The 19,082-nt window shown below is 33.6% G+C and overlaps 1 protein-coding gene across 27 annotated transcripts in view; it reads left to right on the plus strand.

Annotated features, from left to right (window-relative positions):
• HDAC9 (histone deacetylase 9) overlaps window positions 1–19,082 on the plus strand; it is a 907,594-nt gene that overhangs the window by 590,990 nt on the left and 297,522 nt on the right. For 25 of the 27 annotated variants that reach the window (XM_030932445.1, XM_030932446.1, XM_030932434.1 and 22 more), the window contains one exon: window positions 1,017–3,654. In XM_030932445.1, coding sequence (XP_030788305.1) covers window positions 1,017–1,331 — 315 coding nt within the window. In that variant the 3' untranslated portion in view covers window positions 1,332–3,654. Of the gene's footprint in view, window positions 1–1,016; window positions 3,655–6,127; window positions 6,131–19,082 lie in introns of those variants that run through there. The other 2 variants (XM_030932454.1, XM_030932435.1) reach the window with 2 other exon arrangements.

Here is a 19,082-nt window from a genome sequence, read left to right on the forward strand (position 1 = left end):
TGGTAGTATTATAAGTGTGCTGCTAGTTACAATAATTGGCATGTTGCTTACATAGGCACTGACTTAGCAGAAAACTAACAACTCTTGAAAACACAGTTCAGGGTCTACAGATGATTTAGTCCACAGGGCCATTGTGAAATAAAACAAATGGCCATTGTGAGATGAAATAATATTGAGACTTTTCCCCCATTTATTGAGCTTTCATGTTATGGTATTTTGCTATTGTTTAAGTTAGGCATGTTGTCAATTATCTTTTAAAATCATTAAGCAGTTAATTCATTGACTTCTGAAACCCAAGTTCAATCTAATTTATAAAATAAAATGTCTAAATAATGATTTTCAAATTAAAAAATAATTTCCTGATTCTTTTCTAGTACTTAATTTCCATTTGAGTCTGTTCGTAAAGCATTTTATTATCTTTTAAAAATGTTACACCTTTCTAAAGTTCAGAATATCAAAATGAATATTTCTGTGTCTTCCAAATATATATAAGAAGGCGCTTTTTCATTTGACTATAGTTTCTCTGTATAGGTACGAGAAAATTAGACAAAGACTATTAGCATTTGTGTTCTGGCTTTTATAGCGTTTAACATTCATTGAAAAATGATATTGACAACATTTTTTATCACCCCCTTTATCTTTTGAGAAAAGTATTATTCCCAGGTTCAACTTTCAAAACTTGCCCTTTTGAAAGTTTCAGAGTTTCCATGGATAGTTTATTTACCTTTTTGTACACCATGTTCTAACTGCATTAAAGAGTGATCCATTAAAAAGAAAAAACAACCCAACACTTAAAGACCTTATTCCCTGCCTACTAGACCCATACAATATGGAATAATGGGACTACTTCAGATTTCGTATTACTGAGGAAACTTGTTGCCTGCAAGTTCATTCTGAAATATATGTTCAATGATTAGAAATCACAGTGTAAAAGTTATTAGAAATCAAAGTGTAATTTGCTTCTCTGTTACCATCAAGAACTACTGAATTTTGAACCCCTGAACACTCTCTTCTAGCTGCTTTCGAAATCTATTGAACAACTGAAGCAACCAGGCAGTCACCTTGAGGAGGCAGAGGAAGAGCTTCAGGGGGACCAGGCGATGCAGGAAGACAGAGCGCCCTCTAGTGGCAACAGCACTAGGAGCGACAGCAGTGCTTGTGTGGATGACACACTGGGACAAGTTGGGGCTGTGAAGGTCAAGGAGGAACCAGTGGACAGTGATGAAGATGCTCAGATCCAGGAAATGGAATCTGGGGAGCAGGCTGCTTTTATGCAACAGGTAATAGGCAAAGATTTAGCTCCAGGATTTGTAATTAAAGTCATTATCTGAACATGAAATGCATTGCAGTTTTGGTAAATGGATATGATTTCCTATCAGTTTATATTTCTCGATGATTTGAGTTCAGTGTTTAAAGATTCTAACTAATGCAGATATATGTATATATCTATACAGAGGTCTCTCTATATATACTGATCTCTATATAGATATCAAGGTTTCATTGAAAATCCACTGGTAAGGAAATACCTGTTACACTAAAATTATGATATATAATATCTGAGCAATTGATAGGCTTTAAATTTATCCCAAAGCCTGCTACACCAGTTACTTCTAAGGAAAACGAATTCAGTGTTATTTTTAGTTTATGTGTTGAGATCAGTGACTGCTGGATAGTCTCCCAGTCTGATCAATGAAGCATTTGATTAGTTTTTGATTTTTTTGCAACATGTAGAATTCAATTTTCACATCACTGTACATAATGTATCATACTATAGTCTTGAACACTGCTAAAGGTAGTCTGCCCCTTCCTTCCTCTCTCTTTTTTTAGTTAAGTAGAAATGTTCTGGTCACCATGCCAGTAGTCCTAGGTTATTGTGTAGGTTGCAATTGAACATATTAGGAATACAGGTGGTTTTAAATATATAGATGCAAATTGCAGCACTACTTTCAATATTAGATTATGTCTCACATAGCACTGCTCATTTTACTTTTATTTTGTGTAATTTGATGACATTGTCTATCAAAAAAGAGCAAATGAGGCAGATGCGAATGTTGGTGAGAAGTAATGTGCAGCATAATGGTCCAATCAGATACAATATTGTATCTACAATTGCAAAAAACACAGTAACAGGATGAATATTAGCTAATATCAAGTCAAAATCAGTTTGAAAAGAAGAAGGTGTATCTTATTTTATATTGTCACTAGAATCTCAAGTATAATTCCATAATGTCATGGGCATATACCATATAACATTCTGACCAATAACAATTGGAAAAGATAGGTTTAACAAAAGAATTTACTTGTACATAATGCACCTTCAGGAGAACTATGTCCTTTGATGCTATAAAATACAAACAACTTTGAAGGCAACAGAAGACACTGTTTATTCAAGTCAGTTCTTTGTCAGGTTCCTGCTGTTCTCCTACAGAAAAGTGATTCTGTGAGGCTGAACAGGAAATGCCTTGTGGAAACAGGAAGTCCAAGTGATTCATGTACTGAGGAATGTAGGAAAAAAAATCTGAGGATAGTGTTTTACTCTTTCTGTTTTTAAAGGGCACTCTATGAATTGATTTATTGTCTAAGAAAATAACACCACAAGTAGGGAAATTGTTACGGAAGCTTTTCACTGGAACATTTCCTTCATATTCCCTTTTGATATGTTTACCTTGTTTTATAGGTTTACTTTTGTTAAGCTAGTTAAAGGTTCGTTGTATTAAGACCCCTTTAATATGGATAATCCAAATTGACCTAGAATCTTTGTGAGGTTTTTTCTATTAAAATATTTATATTTCTAAATCCGAGGTATTTCAAGGTGTAGTATCCTATTTCAAAGGAGATATAGCAGTTTTGCCAAATGTAGACATTGTTCAACTGTATGTTATTGGCACGTGTTGTTTACATTTTGCTGTGACATTTAAAAATATTTCTTTAAAAATGTTACTGCTAAAGATACATTATCCTTTTTAAAAAAGTCTCCATTCAAATTAAATTAACATAACTAGAAGTTAGAAAGTTTAAAACTTTTCCATATAATGAAAGTCCTTCTGATAATTTGACAAATAGCTATAATAGGAACACTCCCTATCACCAACATATTTTGGTTAGTATATTCCTTCATATTAAAATGACTTTTTTGTCAGTTGTTTTGCATTAAAAATATGGCATGCCTAAGATAAAATTGTATATTTTTTCCATCTCATAAATATTCATTTTCTTCAAAGTCTTTTTCAATCTCATAAAAAAGGGATAGTGCATCTTTTAAAATACATTTTATTTGGGGAGGAACATGTGGCTGAGCAGACTTTTGTATAATATTACTTCAAAGATATGTAATCACAAACAAAAAAAAACTATTTTTTATAATGTCATTTGAGAGAGTTTCATCAGTACAGTTGGTGGACGTTAATTGTTTGAATTTGATAGTCTTTGAATTTAATCAAGAAACTACCTGGAACCAGTGAAAAGGAAAGCTGGACTTAAATAATCTTAGAATTAATTGATAAATGTCTCTTTTAAAATCTACTGTATTTATTATAATTTACACCCTCGAAGGTGATCTCTTGTTTTGTGTTGTAAATATATTGTTTGTATGTTTCCCTTCTTGCCTTCTGTTATAAGTCTCTTCCTTTCTCAAATAAAGTTTTTTTTAAAAGATCCCCTTTCATACACTTGGCTTTGTGTAAACTTGCCGTATTTAATCGAAGTTGAAGCTTGCACACTAGATCTCATATATCAAAATATATTGCCAGTCTTTGTTGAAACAAGAAAATAAAGACATTTTGAGCAGTTACATCTAATACCATTAAAAACAATAAATTCAGCAATAATGACTTTCAACTATTTACATCCAAAATTATCAAATAGCTAACACGTGTAAAATTTGCTTCATTTTCCTTTTGCCAGTGTAACCTTTTTCATGATATGTTATCATGTTTGGTATTTAAATTAAAATGTCAACTTCTAAATATAAAACTTTATCTAAATAGTTGTCAGTTCCTAACTTTGCTCAACTTAAAAAAATATTTTTAAAAAGCTTAACACAATCCCTTGAATATAACAAGCACTCAGTAAATATTAAAATGAATAATATTCCAAGTGTTGTAATAATTATGTCTATTACAGTGAGATCTTGAAATACAAGTAGAAAGTGACAGCACATAAATTTAAAGAGAAAATAGTAATTAAATGATCTCCCCTTATATGGTAACAATTATTACAATACCAGTGTGAGGAACAGGAGCCTGATTCAAGTAAAGGCAACTCTGCCATACTCTAAGTCACATCAGTATTGCATTAGAGTATCAAGAAATCTGGAGCTATAACTATTGACTGTTACAAATGGATTATCATTTTATAGTGCCATAAATTTGAGAATACAGTCAGAATTCTGGAAATACCATTATTGCTACTTATAATTTCCTGAAATTTGCCTTTGAACTATAAAATTACAGGACTAACTTGGTATCAGAGATCCTAAAATATGAGTTAGAGAAATCAATTAAAAATGGTTTTATAGTGTATATCTGATTTCTGAAGTGTTATATAGGGTGACTGTTTTAATACAAAGCATCAATCTAGCATTAGAAACCTTTTCTTTAGAAAAAATAGTTATTGCCAAGTCTTGAAATAAATAATCATTAGATATTTCTTCTTCTGGCAGTAAAAGTTCACCTTCTCATTGCTGAAGGTGGTTGATGAAGTGTGAACTGCTACTTTTCATAGATCTGAGAAAGAGACTCTTTTAGAAATTGCTATATATTGTTGTATGTTCCTTTTTTTCAAAGGATGTTGAAAAGGAATTCAGACACTAAACCTTTTGTTGAAACCTAGTACTTAATAGATATATTATTTTTAATTTGGCATTTCTTTGTGTTTTTTTCAATAATTGAAGCGTACAATTTTGAATCGCTCTAATATGTATAAATTGTGGGTGTATGATTGAAGGTTTATAATGATAAATAATTTGAGGTCTCCAATTGTAACTGATTGTATCAGGAACTTGGAGATACAAAAGAATGAGTTTCAGACTATTATTCCCTTTATTATTGATCATTGCTTCATCTCCATTTCAAGAGGAAAATATAGAAGGCAGTCAAAGAATTTGGGCAAATACAAAGGATATTGGGAATGTGACTTTTCAGTCATGCCAACAACATGTCTATGTAGGCTTAAAAATGTTTATATTCTTGTTGTTACATGTCATTTTATAATAACATCTTTGAGGCTGTAAACTGTGTTTAGACAATGCAACTTTTGGGGATCATTTTGATTTACAAAAAGATGTTTACTTTTATCTATTATACACACACAGTGTGCAAGCACTTCATATCTGTTAGCTCATTTGGTCCTCATAATAACCTGACGATGGAGGTATTATTATCATCCCACTGTAGAGATGAGAGCACCGCAACATAGATAAATTAAAGTCAAGGTCACTGATTTAGGAGGTCTACCTTTAATTTGAATTCACGTACTTTGACACCAGAGTCCCTGTTCTCAACCTTTACCATTGTGCTGTGTTGGTGCAACAATTCTTTATATCTGCCCGATATGCTCACTTCTGTCCAATTTATTCAGTTGTTTCTCTATCTCTCCTCATTAGCATTTACCAAACTGTCTTGAATGAATAATCTTTTTTTAAATTTTTTTCAGTTTTTTTGAGATGGAGTCTTGCTCAGTCGCCCAGGCTGGAGTGCAGTGGCGCGATTGCAGCTCACTGCAAGCTCCGCCTCCCGAGTTCAAGCCATTCTCCTGCCTCAACCTCCCTAGTAGCTGGGACTACAGCCACCCGCCACCGCGCCCAGCTAATTTTGTGTGTGTGTTTTTAGTAGAGACGGCGTTTCACAGTGTTAGCCAGGATGGTCTGGATCTTCTGACCTCGTGATCTGCCCGCCTCGGCCTCCCAAAGTGCTGGGATTACAGGCTTGAGCCACCTCACCCAACCGAATCAATAATGTGTTTTTAATAGCTTCTATATGAGATTAGTGATTAGAGCTCTTTTTTTTTTTTTTTTTTTTTTTCTAATTCTAGTGAGGATTAGGGTTAGATGAGGGTTCTAATCCTGCACACATTTTGTTCAACCATTTTTAATCATGAAAATGTGTGGACTTCTTTTTTCTGACCATAGCCAGTCCTAGGAGGGAGTGAAACAGAGGGGCCACACTTGGTTAACTTTTAGGGGGAAGGAGAAAGGATTTTAGCAGATTCAGTGCTCTCCTTTACTTCTTACCTTCATTCCCCAGCCAGTGCAAAGAAAGTCCAATTTCTAAACCATCAGGACGCTGCCTTTTACAGACTTTTTAAACCTATCAAGGACGCACCTGATAATAATTTTGACTTCAGTAGTCTGTATAAAACGTTGTGGAAGGGAAAAATAGAGACAGTTGTCACGTTCTAGACCTCCTAAGTGGTATTCTAGTGGAAAGATGCATGACAAGCCTCTTGAGGGAAACAGGTTCTGACCACACCCGTAGAGGTTCTGATTCTGTTGTTCTGACTGGGAGCCCAGTCATCTACCTTTTTCAAGCCCTTTGAAGAGTCTGATTCAGAAATAATGTTTTGGAGATGGCCAGGTGCCCTAACCACCTTCTGAACTCTGGCCTGATTTTTAATAGCTTTTACCCAAGATCCTCGGATTCTCTGATTCATAGTTTTCAAAATATCCTGTCTCCTATTTTTGTATATTGTTCTAGGCTTCTTCTGCATTTTAACTCAAGTATAGGCGATTCTCACTATATTTACTGGAATTACTTCAATAAGTTTTTGAATATTCATGGTGCTGTGTAGCCGTCACTGGTATCTAATTCCAAAACACTTCCATTAATCCCAACTCAAAAAGAAATCTTGTACCAACTAAGCAGTCACTCCCACCCCACGCTCCTTCTTGCCCCTGACAACCACTAAGCTGCTTTGTATCTCTGTGGATTTGCCTACCGTGGATATTTCATATAAATAGAGTCATACATTATGTGGCCTGTTGTGCCTAGCTTCTTTCCTTATGCAGAAGATTTTCAGGGTTCATCCATAGCATCAGTACTTCATTCCTTCTTATGGCTGAGTAATATTCCCTTGTATGGCTATACAACATTTTGCTTATTCATTCATCAGTTGAACACACAGTTTTCACTTTTTTTGTCTATTATGAGTAATGCTGCTGTCGTCATTCATGTACAAGGCTTTTGTGAGAAGATGTATTTTCATTTCTTCTGGGTATATATCTAGGAGTGAAATTTCTGGGTCATATGGTAACTGTTTAACTTTTTGAGGAACTGTCAAACTGTTTTCCACATAGCTGAACTATTTTAATTTTCTGCTACAATGTTCCAGTTCCTCCCAATCTTCTCCGTTTGTTATTTTCCCTGCTTTATTGATGATAGCCATCCTAGTGGGTATGCAGTGCTATCATTGTTGCTTTGATTTCTGTTTCATTAATGACTAATGATGTTGAGCATCTTTTTATTTGCTTATTGGCCATTTCTGTAACTTCTTAGGAGCAGCATCTATTCAAGTCCTTTGCCCATTTTCTAGTTGACTTGCTTATCTTTTTGTTGTTGAGTTGTAAGTGCTTTCAGATATATTTTCAGTAGTAGACCTTTATCAGGTATATAAGTTGCAAATATTTTCTCCTATTCTGTCAGTTTTCTTTTCGTTTTCTTAAGTGTTCTTTGATGAACAAAAGTTCATCAAATTGGACTTTGCTGAAGTCCAGTTTATTTTTCCTTTTGCTACTTGTGCTCTTGGTATCATATTTTAAAAATTGTAACCTAATCCAAGGTTATAAAGATTTACACTTACGTTGCCTTCTTAGAGTTTCATTAATATAAATTTGGCCCTTAATATTAGGTCTTTGATCCATTTTGTATCACACACATTGTTTTTCAAATAATATTCTTCCATGCATTTAAGTTATTTTTAAAGAGATATGAACTTCATGATTATTGGACTTTATTTTCTCATACATTATCTTCATTTTCCTTATTTCTACTAGTTGATGCAAAAGTAATTGCAGTTTTTGCGATTAAGATCCTACCCTAGTCACTCACTTTTACTAATTACAGTTGGATTTTATGTTGAAGCCAGGTATGGAAGCATGTCTGTAGACCTAGATACCTGAGAGGTTAGGGCAGGAGGATTGTTGAGCCCAGGAGTTTGAGGCTGCACTGAGCTATGATCGTGCCACTGTGCTCCAGCCTGAGTGACAAAACAAGAGCATGTCTTTAAAAAAATTGTGTGGAACTAATGTTCATGTCTTCACTTTGATCTTCATGCCTCTGTTGACAGAACTTCTGGAGAAAGAACCCTAGTTTTGCTCTGTCCCAACTAGTAGCCACATGTACCTATTGAACATTTAAAATGCAGCTGGCAAGAATTGAGGTACAGCCTAAGTAGAAAATGCACACCAGATTTCAAGGATATGGTACAAAAAGTGTACTACTATTTCATTAAGGATGATGTCTATTGATTACATATTGAAATAATATTTAAAATATATATTAAGTCATATAACATCATTAAAATTAATCTTACCTGTTTTACTTTTTAAATGTGACTATTCAAAAAGAGTATATATGGCTTGCATTTGTGACTCACATATTTTTATTTGTATTTATGTTTCTGCTTTAGATCATCTTCACCTCATTTTGTATTTTGTTAATTGATAGATCTCATCACATCAATTTGAAAATCGATGGGCTCTAAAACTTGAACAAATGAATATTTACTCCTGCCAGTATCATTCTGTTGCTCTTAATTAATATAGAGGCATAAAATGTTAGTGTTAGCAGAGATCTGAGCCACCTTAATGGTTTAAGGGTTTAAAGATCCTTTAAAGGTTTACCTTAAAGACAACTCAGAGTCTACCAAGTGTTTTATTACCAATATTAGTTGTAAGGAGAATTCACTTATGGCTCCATTCTCATCTCAAAGTTAGTAAATTCATCCATAATATATGCTGGTTTTTCCTGCTTTTCTTCGTTGTTGTTGTTGTTGTTGATGATGATGATGAGACCACCATTTAGACAGTGGGATAGATGATCATGTAGTCATCTTTGATTATCTTCATTCCTTTATCTCCTCTAGGCAGTTGGTCCTCCTGTTTCTGATTTCAGATCATCATATTTCTTCACTTCCCCTTTAGCTTTGCTTTCTCTAGCTACTAGTGAACAGGAAAACAAATCCATGCTTCTCTCATTGCAATAGCCCCCTTTTATATCAGTGTGATATTTTTATGAATTCAGTTAACTTACTGTAAAATACCAATACCATTTTCCCATTTTCTGTGGTACAACCTACAGTAATTTCTTTCTAATATTTCACTTACATGGTATCAGAGAGCTACAGTCCTCATAATTCAACCTTTATGCTCTGACCAGGCACTCACTTCTCCCATATGCCATCTGTGATTTCTCCAGCCCTTCTGAACGCACCAACTTGAAATCAGTTCCATAGTTTCCCGTGTAATCCTTTTTTAATCATTATCTGTGTGGCATTATATCTTTTTGCTTTTTGAGGTCAGAGAAAATGTACTCTATTGTGTTCACCATTGTTCCTAGAGCCACTCAGGGAACCTATGAAATGCTCGGCTGAACTTTATTTTAATCGTTTTTGTTTTACATTGTTCTTATTCAGATGTAAATGGCTAAAGGCCATTTTCTTCCATACCATGATTTTATTCTCACTGTTGTTTTCTATGTGAAATGTGGAGTCGTTTTTTACTTGATGGACTATTTCTTGTCCTCAGTGTCCTCCTTAGTAATATATTTTTTAAACTGGCTTTAGTAAAAATAGCTACTATGTTTTAATTTTCAGCTAATGGTAAATGATGGAAATTTTTTTCTTGATGAATTTATTATTTAACAGTACTCACACCTTATTAATTTTTATAATTTATATTTATATATGAATTGACTATGACTTCTAATATCTAACATACACTTTTAGATAAAAATACAATATCTAGATTAATTTGAATGACCTCTTTATAGTATTAATTTTTCTATTTCCACGTATTCTATAGATACTTTTTTAAAGTGAGGGCTTGGAAAGAAGACAAAATGATTCATATTAATCTTTCTTAGAGAGTCAATCAGCCTCCTCCTTATGCATATTTAAAGAAAACTTACTGAATGTGGAAATCGATGTGTTGTTTTGACTAGGTATGCATCAAACCCTATGTATGCACCAAAAACAGTGGCATTTTGCATTGTCTTTGAGATCTATGCATGGAACTGCCTCATAAGTGTAACCACCTAGTGGTTGTACAGTAATATTGATTTTATAGTTAGTCTGCAGGAGTTGCAACTCCAACTTCCCCACCTACTAGCAACTCCATGTGAAGTAAATAACCGAATTCTGCCAAATCTCTGTTTACTTGTTTGTTAAATGTGGTCAGGAATTCTAGATTTTTCTGTTGAGGGGTTGTGAGCTTTAAATGTGTGAACATGTTTAAATAGTGTAATGAGTACTAGCATAATGGGTACACAGTAAAAATTAGCTATTGTTATGAATAGTAACATTAATATATCTTCGAACTTTAGTAACTTTGTTCTCCTTGGTAGGAGCTGACTTTACACTCAATTTCAATCTTTAATAATGAATACTTTTCTCTTCTGTAAAAAAAAAAAAAAAAAAAAAAAAAAAAAAACTCTAGAACAGTGCTTCCCACCTTTTTCATGTCCTAGCACACATAAAAAATGGCAATATGTATACGGCCCAGGTTACTGCAGGAGGCTGCTCAGCCTCTCCTCCCTGCCCCAAGAGTTGAGAACCATCTAGGGTTGATTCAGCTGCAGCCCTGTCATGACTTACAGGAAGTCCTCAGGTTCAAATGTTCTTTGGGAGACCCTGTGAGTACATTACTCCTCTTCTTCCTCTCCACTGCTTTTTTGTCTGTCTCTTCTTACCTCCCATAAAAAGAATCCTCGATTTTTTTTCACCAAATTTCAACTAATGATTCACCAATTTTAAAACAACTCTAGGTATGAATGATTAACATGATCATTGTTCCGAAGGATGTATTAAGAATATGTATTGATCACAGAGGATCTTTGGATAAGCTATGTCTGTGCACAGGTCTCCTCTAACTTTAATTCCCAAACTATTATCAGCACCAAAGCCATCAATCAGAAAGCAAAACTCAGAAAACTGGCATTGCCTAGTAGTCCACAGGGGGTTCTCTTGTCATATTTGCATTGGACTCTGTCTTTCTTTCTTTTTTTTTTATTTTTATTTTTAAAGCCAGTCAAATTTAGCAGTGCAGGGTTGTATATGTACTCTGTCTTTCTTTGGAATCAGCATGAAATAAAGAATGCTAAGATTTTTCTGTCTCTGCTTTTTAACAAATGTTCTGGGAAACTTCCCCTCTCCCCCACCTACTATCTCTAGTTAGGTAAATGCTCAAAGAACTTAGAATGGGAAATCTTGCAATGATTTCTTGATCTTAAGTAATTTGACTGCATAATTTTGCATAGCCACTTGTCCTCTCTCTATTACCTTCATTTAACATGGTGAAGAATAAGTCTACTTTACACTGTATTTTAAGCATCTTAGATATATTTTCGTCATGAAGATGGTGCTATCAAATCCTTTTTTTAAAAAACTTACACTTTATGAATTATAGCACATTTAATGTTTATTTTTCTACACCAAATTATAGATTATTTGACTTTTGCTTAATTATTTGAATTATCTGACAAACTCATAAAAATATACAACTTGGTTCCTTTATTTTATATTTTCTTTATTGCATACAAATCTTAAAATTGATATATTTTATGTCTTTATATGTTTACAGTGATCAGTTGTATTTCATTATAACGTTTTTCTGGATATGGAAGCAGATAATATTTTTTTCCTTACAAAGGGGCTCTCTCAGGGATTAAAAAAATTCTAATTTTTAATGTCCTGAGGTTTTTGGCATGCAGTTTAAATTAAAATTTTTAAATGTTATTTTTACTTTTGTTTACATACAACTTCCCAAATCTTAGTGATTTTTAATCTATTTTCTGAACTATAATATCCATACAAACTCCACTTTATATATAGAGAGAGAGACAGAGAGTCTAATAAACTTTGAGAATTGTATGTGCCACTATCTAGATAGAGAATATTTATATCATTCCAGAGAATTCCCTCCTGCCCTCTTTATACTCAGGCTCACATCCTCACTCTCCTCCCAGCCCCAGTCAACCATTGATCTGTTATTCCAACATTATACATTAGTTTTTCTTTTTCTAGAAGTGCATTTAGGTGAATCATATAAAAAAGAGTCTGTGATATTTTCAGTCTGAATTTTTTTTCAATCAGAAAATGCTTCTGAGATCTATCCATGTATATACCAGTGATATGGTCCTATTTATTGATGAATAATTAGCCACTGTACAGATATGCCACAATTTGTTTATGTATTTGCCTATTGATGGAAATGTAGGTTATTTTCAGGTGTGAGTAATTATGAATGAAACTACCATGAATATCTTATATAAGTTTCTGTAGAAATTTATTTTATTTTGTTTGAGTAATTACTTAGAAGTGAAAATGAGTTGTACATTAAGTATAGGTTTAACTTTATAGGAAGCTGACAAATCATTTGTAGTTAATTATTGTTTGACATTCTCATCAACAATGTATGAGTTTCTATTACTCTGTGTTGTTGTCTACACTTGATATTGTCGGGTTTTTCTAACTGTAAGCAGCAAATAACTGCATTACGTTGCTCAGTTTTTAAATTGAGGCATGTCTTTTTATTGTGGGTTATCAAATTATATATTTTGGATACAATCTGTTTCTACATATGTATGTTACAAATAATTTCACCTACTTTGTAGTTGGCCTTCCATTTTGAAGAGCAGAATATTTAAGCACTAACACTAACACTTGATGTGTCCCAATCTATCAATTTGTTCTTCTATGGTTAATGCTTTAGGGTCCTTTCAAGAATGATTTGTTTTCCTGCTTTCTTCTTCTAGTTTAAACATTTAAATGAAAGAGAAATTTGAATTAATTTGATATGATGTGAAGATAGGTTGAGGTTCATTATCTTACAGGATTATATTTTTCAGCACCTCTTTTTTTGAAAAGATTATTCTTACTCTTTTGAATTATTCTGGTCTATTTGTTAGAAATGAATTGAACTCTTTATTTTATTCCATTGATCTCTGTCTTTACACTAATACCACAGAATCTTGATTACTGTTGCTATTTAGTAACTCTTAACATTAGGTAGCTTATTTTTCTCTACTTGTTTATAAGACTTTTTGGTTAATACCAGTTTTTAGCAAAATGATTATGATGTCCCTTAATATGGTTTTCTCTGTGTATATCCTTGTTTGGTTCACTGGGCTTCTTATATCTGTGGGTTTGCACTTTTTAAAAGTTTAGAAAATGTCAAGTGTTATTTCATCTGATAGTTTTCCTGCTGATTATTTTCTCTCTCTTTCTTTTGGGACTCCAGTTATACATAGAGTAGACTGCTTGATACTGTCTCACAGATCTTTTTGTTTTTTGTTGTTGTTGTTGTTGTTTTTTGAGATGGAGTCTCGCTCTGTCTCCCAGACTGGAATGCAGTGGCGCGATCTCAGCTCACTGCAAGGTCCGCCTCCCGGGTTCACGCCCTTCTCCTGCCTCAGCCTCCCGAGTACCTGGGACTACAGGCACCTGCCATGTCTTACAGATCTTTAAGTTTCCATATTTTTTTCTTCATGTTTTCTTCGGTACATTTTCTATTGCTGTACACATCTTTTCTTCCTAGTAGATGAACTTCTGTTAATCACATCCAGTGAATTTTTAATTTAAGATCTTGAGGTTTTCGCATCTAGAAATATAGTTATATTTTCCATTTATCTCTGCAACATATTCACATTTTTCTTTAAATCCTTGAGTGTATTTATGTTTACTTTAAAGTCCTTTTCTGTTAATTCTGTTTCTGTCATTTTGGAGTCTGCTACTACTGCTTAATTTTTCTCTTGAATATGGTTCATATTTTCTTGTTCTGTTTAATGTCTAGTAAATTTCCATTCAATGTTAGACAATTTAAATTTGTTGTCTTTCTTTAAAGAATGTTCACTTGAAACATTCGAGGCTTATTTTAAAGTTCTGTTTGTGCAAGTCTATCATAACCTTTACATTCGGTTTCTCTCTTGCTCACTAATTTGTGAGTTCTCTGGAGCATTTAACAGGGGTGGATGACCCCAGGGATTAATCAGTCTTAGTCTAGGACCCTGGTGCAAAAATGAAGATGGAGAGAAAGGATTGGATTTAGTAAAGGTCTGGAAAGATAAATCCAGCTATTTGAGGAGGAATGAATTGCTTCAACTCATTCTTTGTCCTGTCTTCACTTTAGAAGCTAGTCACTTACTGGGTCCTACCAAGTCAGTTCTCCAGTGTGGCTTGGTCATTTTCAAGCAGGCTTTGAATTTCTTGGATTTTGGTACTCTTTACATTCAAATATTAACTTTAAAGGCAGATATGAGCAAACAACCATTAACAATTGCTTATACATTTACAAACACAGCTGAATGGACATTTTTACCCAAGTTTTTTGGTGGACTTATGCATCCTACAATTACATTGGTTAAACCATATGAAAACAATGATACAATCTAGTTTAAATTTTTTTTCTAATTTCCATTTAAAGAATTAGACTTTCTCTTCCTTCCCTTCCTTCCCCTCCTTCCCTTCCTTCCCTTCCCTTCCATTCCCTTCCCTTCCCTTCCCCTTCCTTTCTTCTTTCCTTCCTTCCTTCCTTCCTTTCTTCCTTCCTTCCTTTCTTCCTTCCTTCTTTCTTTCTTTCTTCCTTTTTCTTTTCATCTTTCTTTCCCCCTTCCTCTTTCTTCTCTCTGTCTCTTTCTTTCTCTCTCTCTCTCTTTCCTTTTCTTCTTGGAGTAACATTGATCCTACTAAATTTATTAGATCATGTTCTGTTAATTCAGTAACTCTTTAATATAGTAAGAAATACTATATCTTATGAAAATTTTTAATTTCAATATGAAGCATAGAAAATGGACTATTTATAACCTGTGAATGCTAGGTAACGTAAGTGTAATTTTTATTTTAAAAATTAAGTATTATTTACATTTTGTATATTATATTTTAATGCTTCTATTTAAAGAGATAAGCCATGGATGTTCTGCAATGATTCTACATTTTCTATGTCTCTAATTTAAAAGTGGCTTGCAGTCTTCTAATGTGGGATCCCTATTAATCAGTTTTCTTGTGTTTAGTTTTCCACCACAATGCTTAGTTTCTGGTTTCTTTATCCAGGAAGACAATTACTATTGCATAGTTCTTGTTCTTTGCATTAGAAATCAATGCCAATATAAACCATGACTGATAAAAATGAATGGGACCTACCAACCCAGGGGAACTTTTCTAGAAACATGAAAGTATAGATATGTTTAAAATGATGTTTTCTTGACCAAAAGCCTAGAACTGCAGTGGCAAACTTAGAGAAAATTGTGTCATTGACCTAAAAATTGTGGGGAGCCTACTAGGAGAGTTTTCTCAAAAGATTCCAAAGGCTTTTATGCCTTTTAAAACATTTATCTCTTCATCTTCAGTTGAGTAATGAGGAGGAAGAAATTAAAAGTGATGGAAAATGAGCAATAGATTTTATTTTAACTTTGATTCAAAACTATTCAGGTTTTCATTTTAGTTGGTATAGAAATGTGTTCTTAAAGCAATCAGAATATTAGCTGAAATTAGTGTTAGTGAACCTTTATGGGCGGAGTTGTTTCTTTTTCATCCTTTTTAATTACCATGGACTTTTAGATGGCCCCTAAAGTGAATTTGGAAGTTTTCAACATTTGGCATTAAAATTCAGGCCTAGGGAGGTGATGTGGATATGTAACTTCTGATTCTTGGATGGTGTGTTGATACTGTATATTTTTTAATGGTTACACTTTTCCTTGACTAGTATAAAAGATTTACTGTTACAGTTTGTGTGTGGCCAGGCAGTGGCATGTGGAAAAGCTGTTTCCTGCTATTTAATTTAATTAGCCCAATCACGTGCCAGCCTTCGGGCATGTCACTCTGGACCTCTGAGGCTCTTTGTCTGTCAAGGAGATGAACAATATCTTGGCTTTGTTTGGTTGCTTGGGATGCTGAAGATAAAAACCACTGAAATTCTGACTGTTTGTTTAACCAAATCTTTGCATTTTTACCATTTGGCTTTGATTTTGTTTTATAAAAAATGATGACATTTGGCCTTGGGGAAGTGAAAAAGAAATATTGAGTACACGAAGAAGAGCTGTTGCTTTCTGTGGTTTAATGCAGGATTGAGATGATTATCATTTTATAATCAGAAAGTTTTAGTTTGCTACTATTTTGTTAGTAAAAACTTAGGACAATTTCATTGCATCACGTTAGCCCTAAACTTAGCTGACAAACTGTCATTCTAATTCAAGCCTCCTTTGGTTCATGAGTGTATTTTTGTGTGAATTCTTCATCTTGTCAAATCTCTAAATCTTTTAGTGAATTCATCGTTGAAAAAGAAAATATTTTGTTTGGTTTTTGAATTAGAATATTCCAATTTTGTCTTGTTTTCATAAAAAAGATGGTGATTAATACATTTAGGTACCTATAGAATTTTTCTCAATATTTTAGCCTTTCTTTTAAGGTTATAGTACTTTTAAAACTTTTTTCTTTTATAGTCAATATGTTCAGTTTTTCAAAATTCTCTTTAACAACGTTTGTTATATTTCTAATAGTTTCAAAGCTTTAAAATTAATAAAGAACATTTGAAGAAAAACAGAAGATTTAAAAATATATGCTGCAGCATAGGAACTTGATTTGCAATAAGAACTTCTGCCTAAATTTCCAGGAGAATTAACAGCAACTTCCATGAGTCAAAGTTACTTGTCCAAGGTGATCGATTTATTTGAACATCCAGAATTTAAAGTTAGTTGTCCCAGATTTGAAGTTCTTAACCAATTGTAGATACATGCACAGTTTAGAACTTCAAGAAGACGTGTCCATGGACTTAATCCTGCACTAAGAGAGTTAGATTCAGTCACACAGAGCATCTTATTCCATATGAGCTACTGTCCCAGGTGCCAAGATACAGCCCCTCCCTCTGACATCTCTTGGCCTTTGGAGTAACCCATAGGACCTAATACTGAATAAATGACAATCTGTACCACAGGAAATATCCTTTCTCTAAAGCTAATAGAACCATTGCTTCTCAATAGATTGGGATTTTTTAAGCAAATTATTATCTATTTCATTTTGATAAACTTTACAAGAAAAGCCCTTACTTCTGATTGCATTTTTAAATTTAGAATAAAAGGTTAAATTATTAAGAAAAGGAAATGAAAACCCAAAATTTAAATTCTCTTTACCAACACAATTCTCAGAACATAATTTACCTTCACAATACAGACATTTATAATGACCTTAGAATATAGTTGCCACATGCAAAGTATAAATCTTACTACAAATCTATGATCTGCATAGATTTTGCATTTTAAGGGCAAGTAAACAATCAATGACAGAGAAAACATTGTGCTTTTTCTCTTCTAACACTTTCTATCATCATTTCTTCTGTGTAATTGTACTTAAAACTTCAATCATTGTATCCATTTTGGGATTCATTATTGTAATTTATAGTTCTTTGTGTATGATTAATTTTTCACTTTTATTTTCCTTATATGTATAGAGTGATTTTTCTGAGGGTACACACACACCTGCACACATTCACACTCACCCTACCTGTTGATTTTAGAATAAAGTTGTATCCATCCAAGAAAATTTGTTTTGCTGGTAACTTTTTAAGAATGAATATATTTATTATTATATTCATTATATAAGAATGAATATTTATTATTATACTTTAAGTTCTAGGGTACATGTGCATAACGTGCAGGTTTGTTACATATGTATACTTGTGCCATGTTGGTGTGCTGCACCCATCAACTCGTCAGCACCCATCAATTCATCATTTATATCAGGTATAACTCCCAATGCAATCCCTCCCCCCTCCCCCCTCCCCATGACAGGCCCCGGTGTGTGATGTTCCCCTTCCCGAGTCCAAGTGATCTCATTGTTCAGTTCCCACCTATGAGTGAGAACATGCGGTGTTTGGTTTTCTGTTCTTGTGATAGTTTGCTAAGAATGATGGTTTAAGAATGAATATATTTTTAATATTGGGAAACACCCATATTCTCTAAATAAAATATAGCCATGGCAGAAATGCAGTCATTTTTTAATATAAAGGTCTTTTTTTCACTACTGATGTTTTGTTGAAAATGTTATAAAGTATAACCAGAGTAAAGTTTGAAATCAAATTAATCATGAGGTGACAGTTAATTCAGAAATAGAGATATCCTTAAACATTTTTTGAGAGGTGGAGGTGGGTGGATCATTTGAGGTTAGGAGTTTGAGACCAGCCTGGCCAGGGTGGTGAAACCCTGTCTCTAATAAAAATACAAAAACTAGCTGGGCGTGGTGGTGGGTCCCTGTGATCCCAGCTACCTGGGAGGCTGAGGCAGGAGAATCGCATGAACCCAGGAGGTGGAGGCTTCAAAACCGACATTGCACCATTGCACTCCAGCCTAGGCAACAGAGGGAGACTCCATCTCAAAAAAAAAAAAAAAAAAGAAAGAAAGAAAGAAAAGAAAAGAAAATGTATTTGTTAACCGAACATAAGGCCCTAGAATATAAGTATTAAAATGGTACAACCTTGTTTCTGCTAGAAAATGTAATCCTTGTAAAATTCTGACCTTTTCTTTAAAAAAAAAAAAATAATAATAACAATAGTGAAAGTAATTGTGCCATTTCAAATAGAGATTTAGAAACAGCAAGCTGCATAGAAAAAGTCCTTATAATTAAACTTACAAATTAATTTGGCTTGTAGCAAACATTACTCCAAATTTTATTTGCACATTATCCTAAAATTCTAAATGAAAAAGATAAAAAAATAAAGTGTCATTTGTGCCACTATGGTAAAAATATATATAAAGCACAAAACCTGTACCAGTCTTGATCAACATCTTCCAGCTCCTAAGTTGCAGAACTATGATCAAAAGCTACATCCAGTTCCATGTTCTTTCCATTAAACTTTGGTGCTTCTGAGCAGAACCCAGAGTTTA

This window comes from Rhinopithecus roxellana, chromosome 6 (genome assembly GCF_007565055.1).
Source record: "Rhinopithecus roxellana isolate Shanxi Qingling chromosome 6, ASM756505v1, whole genome shotgun sequence".
NCBI lineage: Eukaryota > Metazoa > Chordata > Mammalia > Primates > Cercopithecidae > Rhinopithecus > Rhinopithecus roxellana.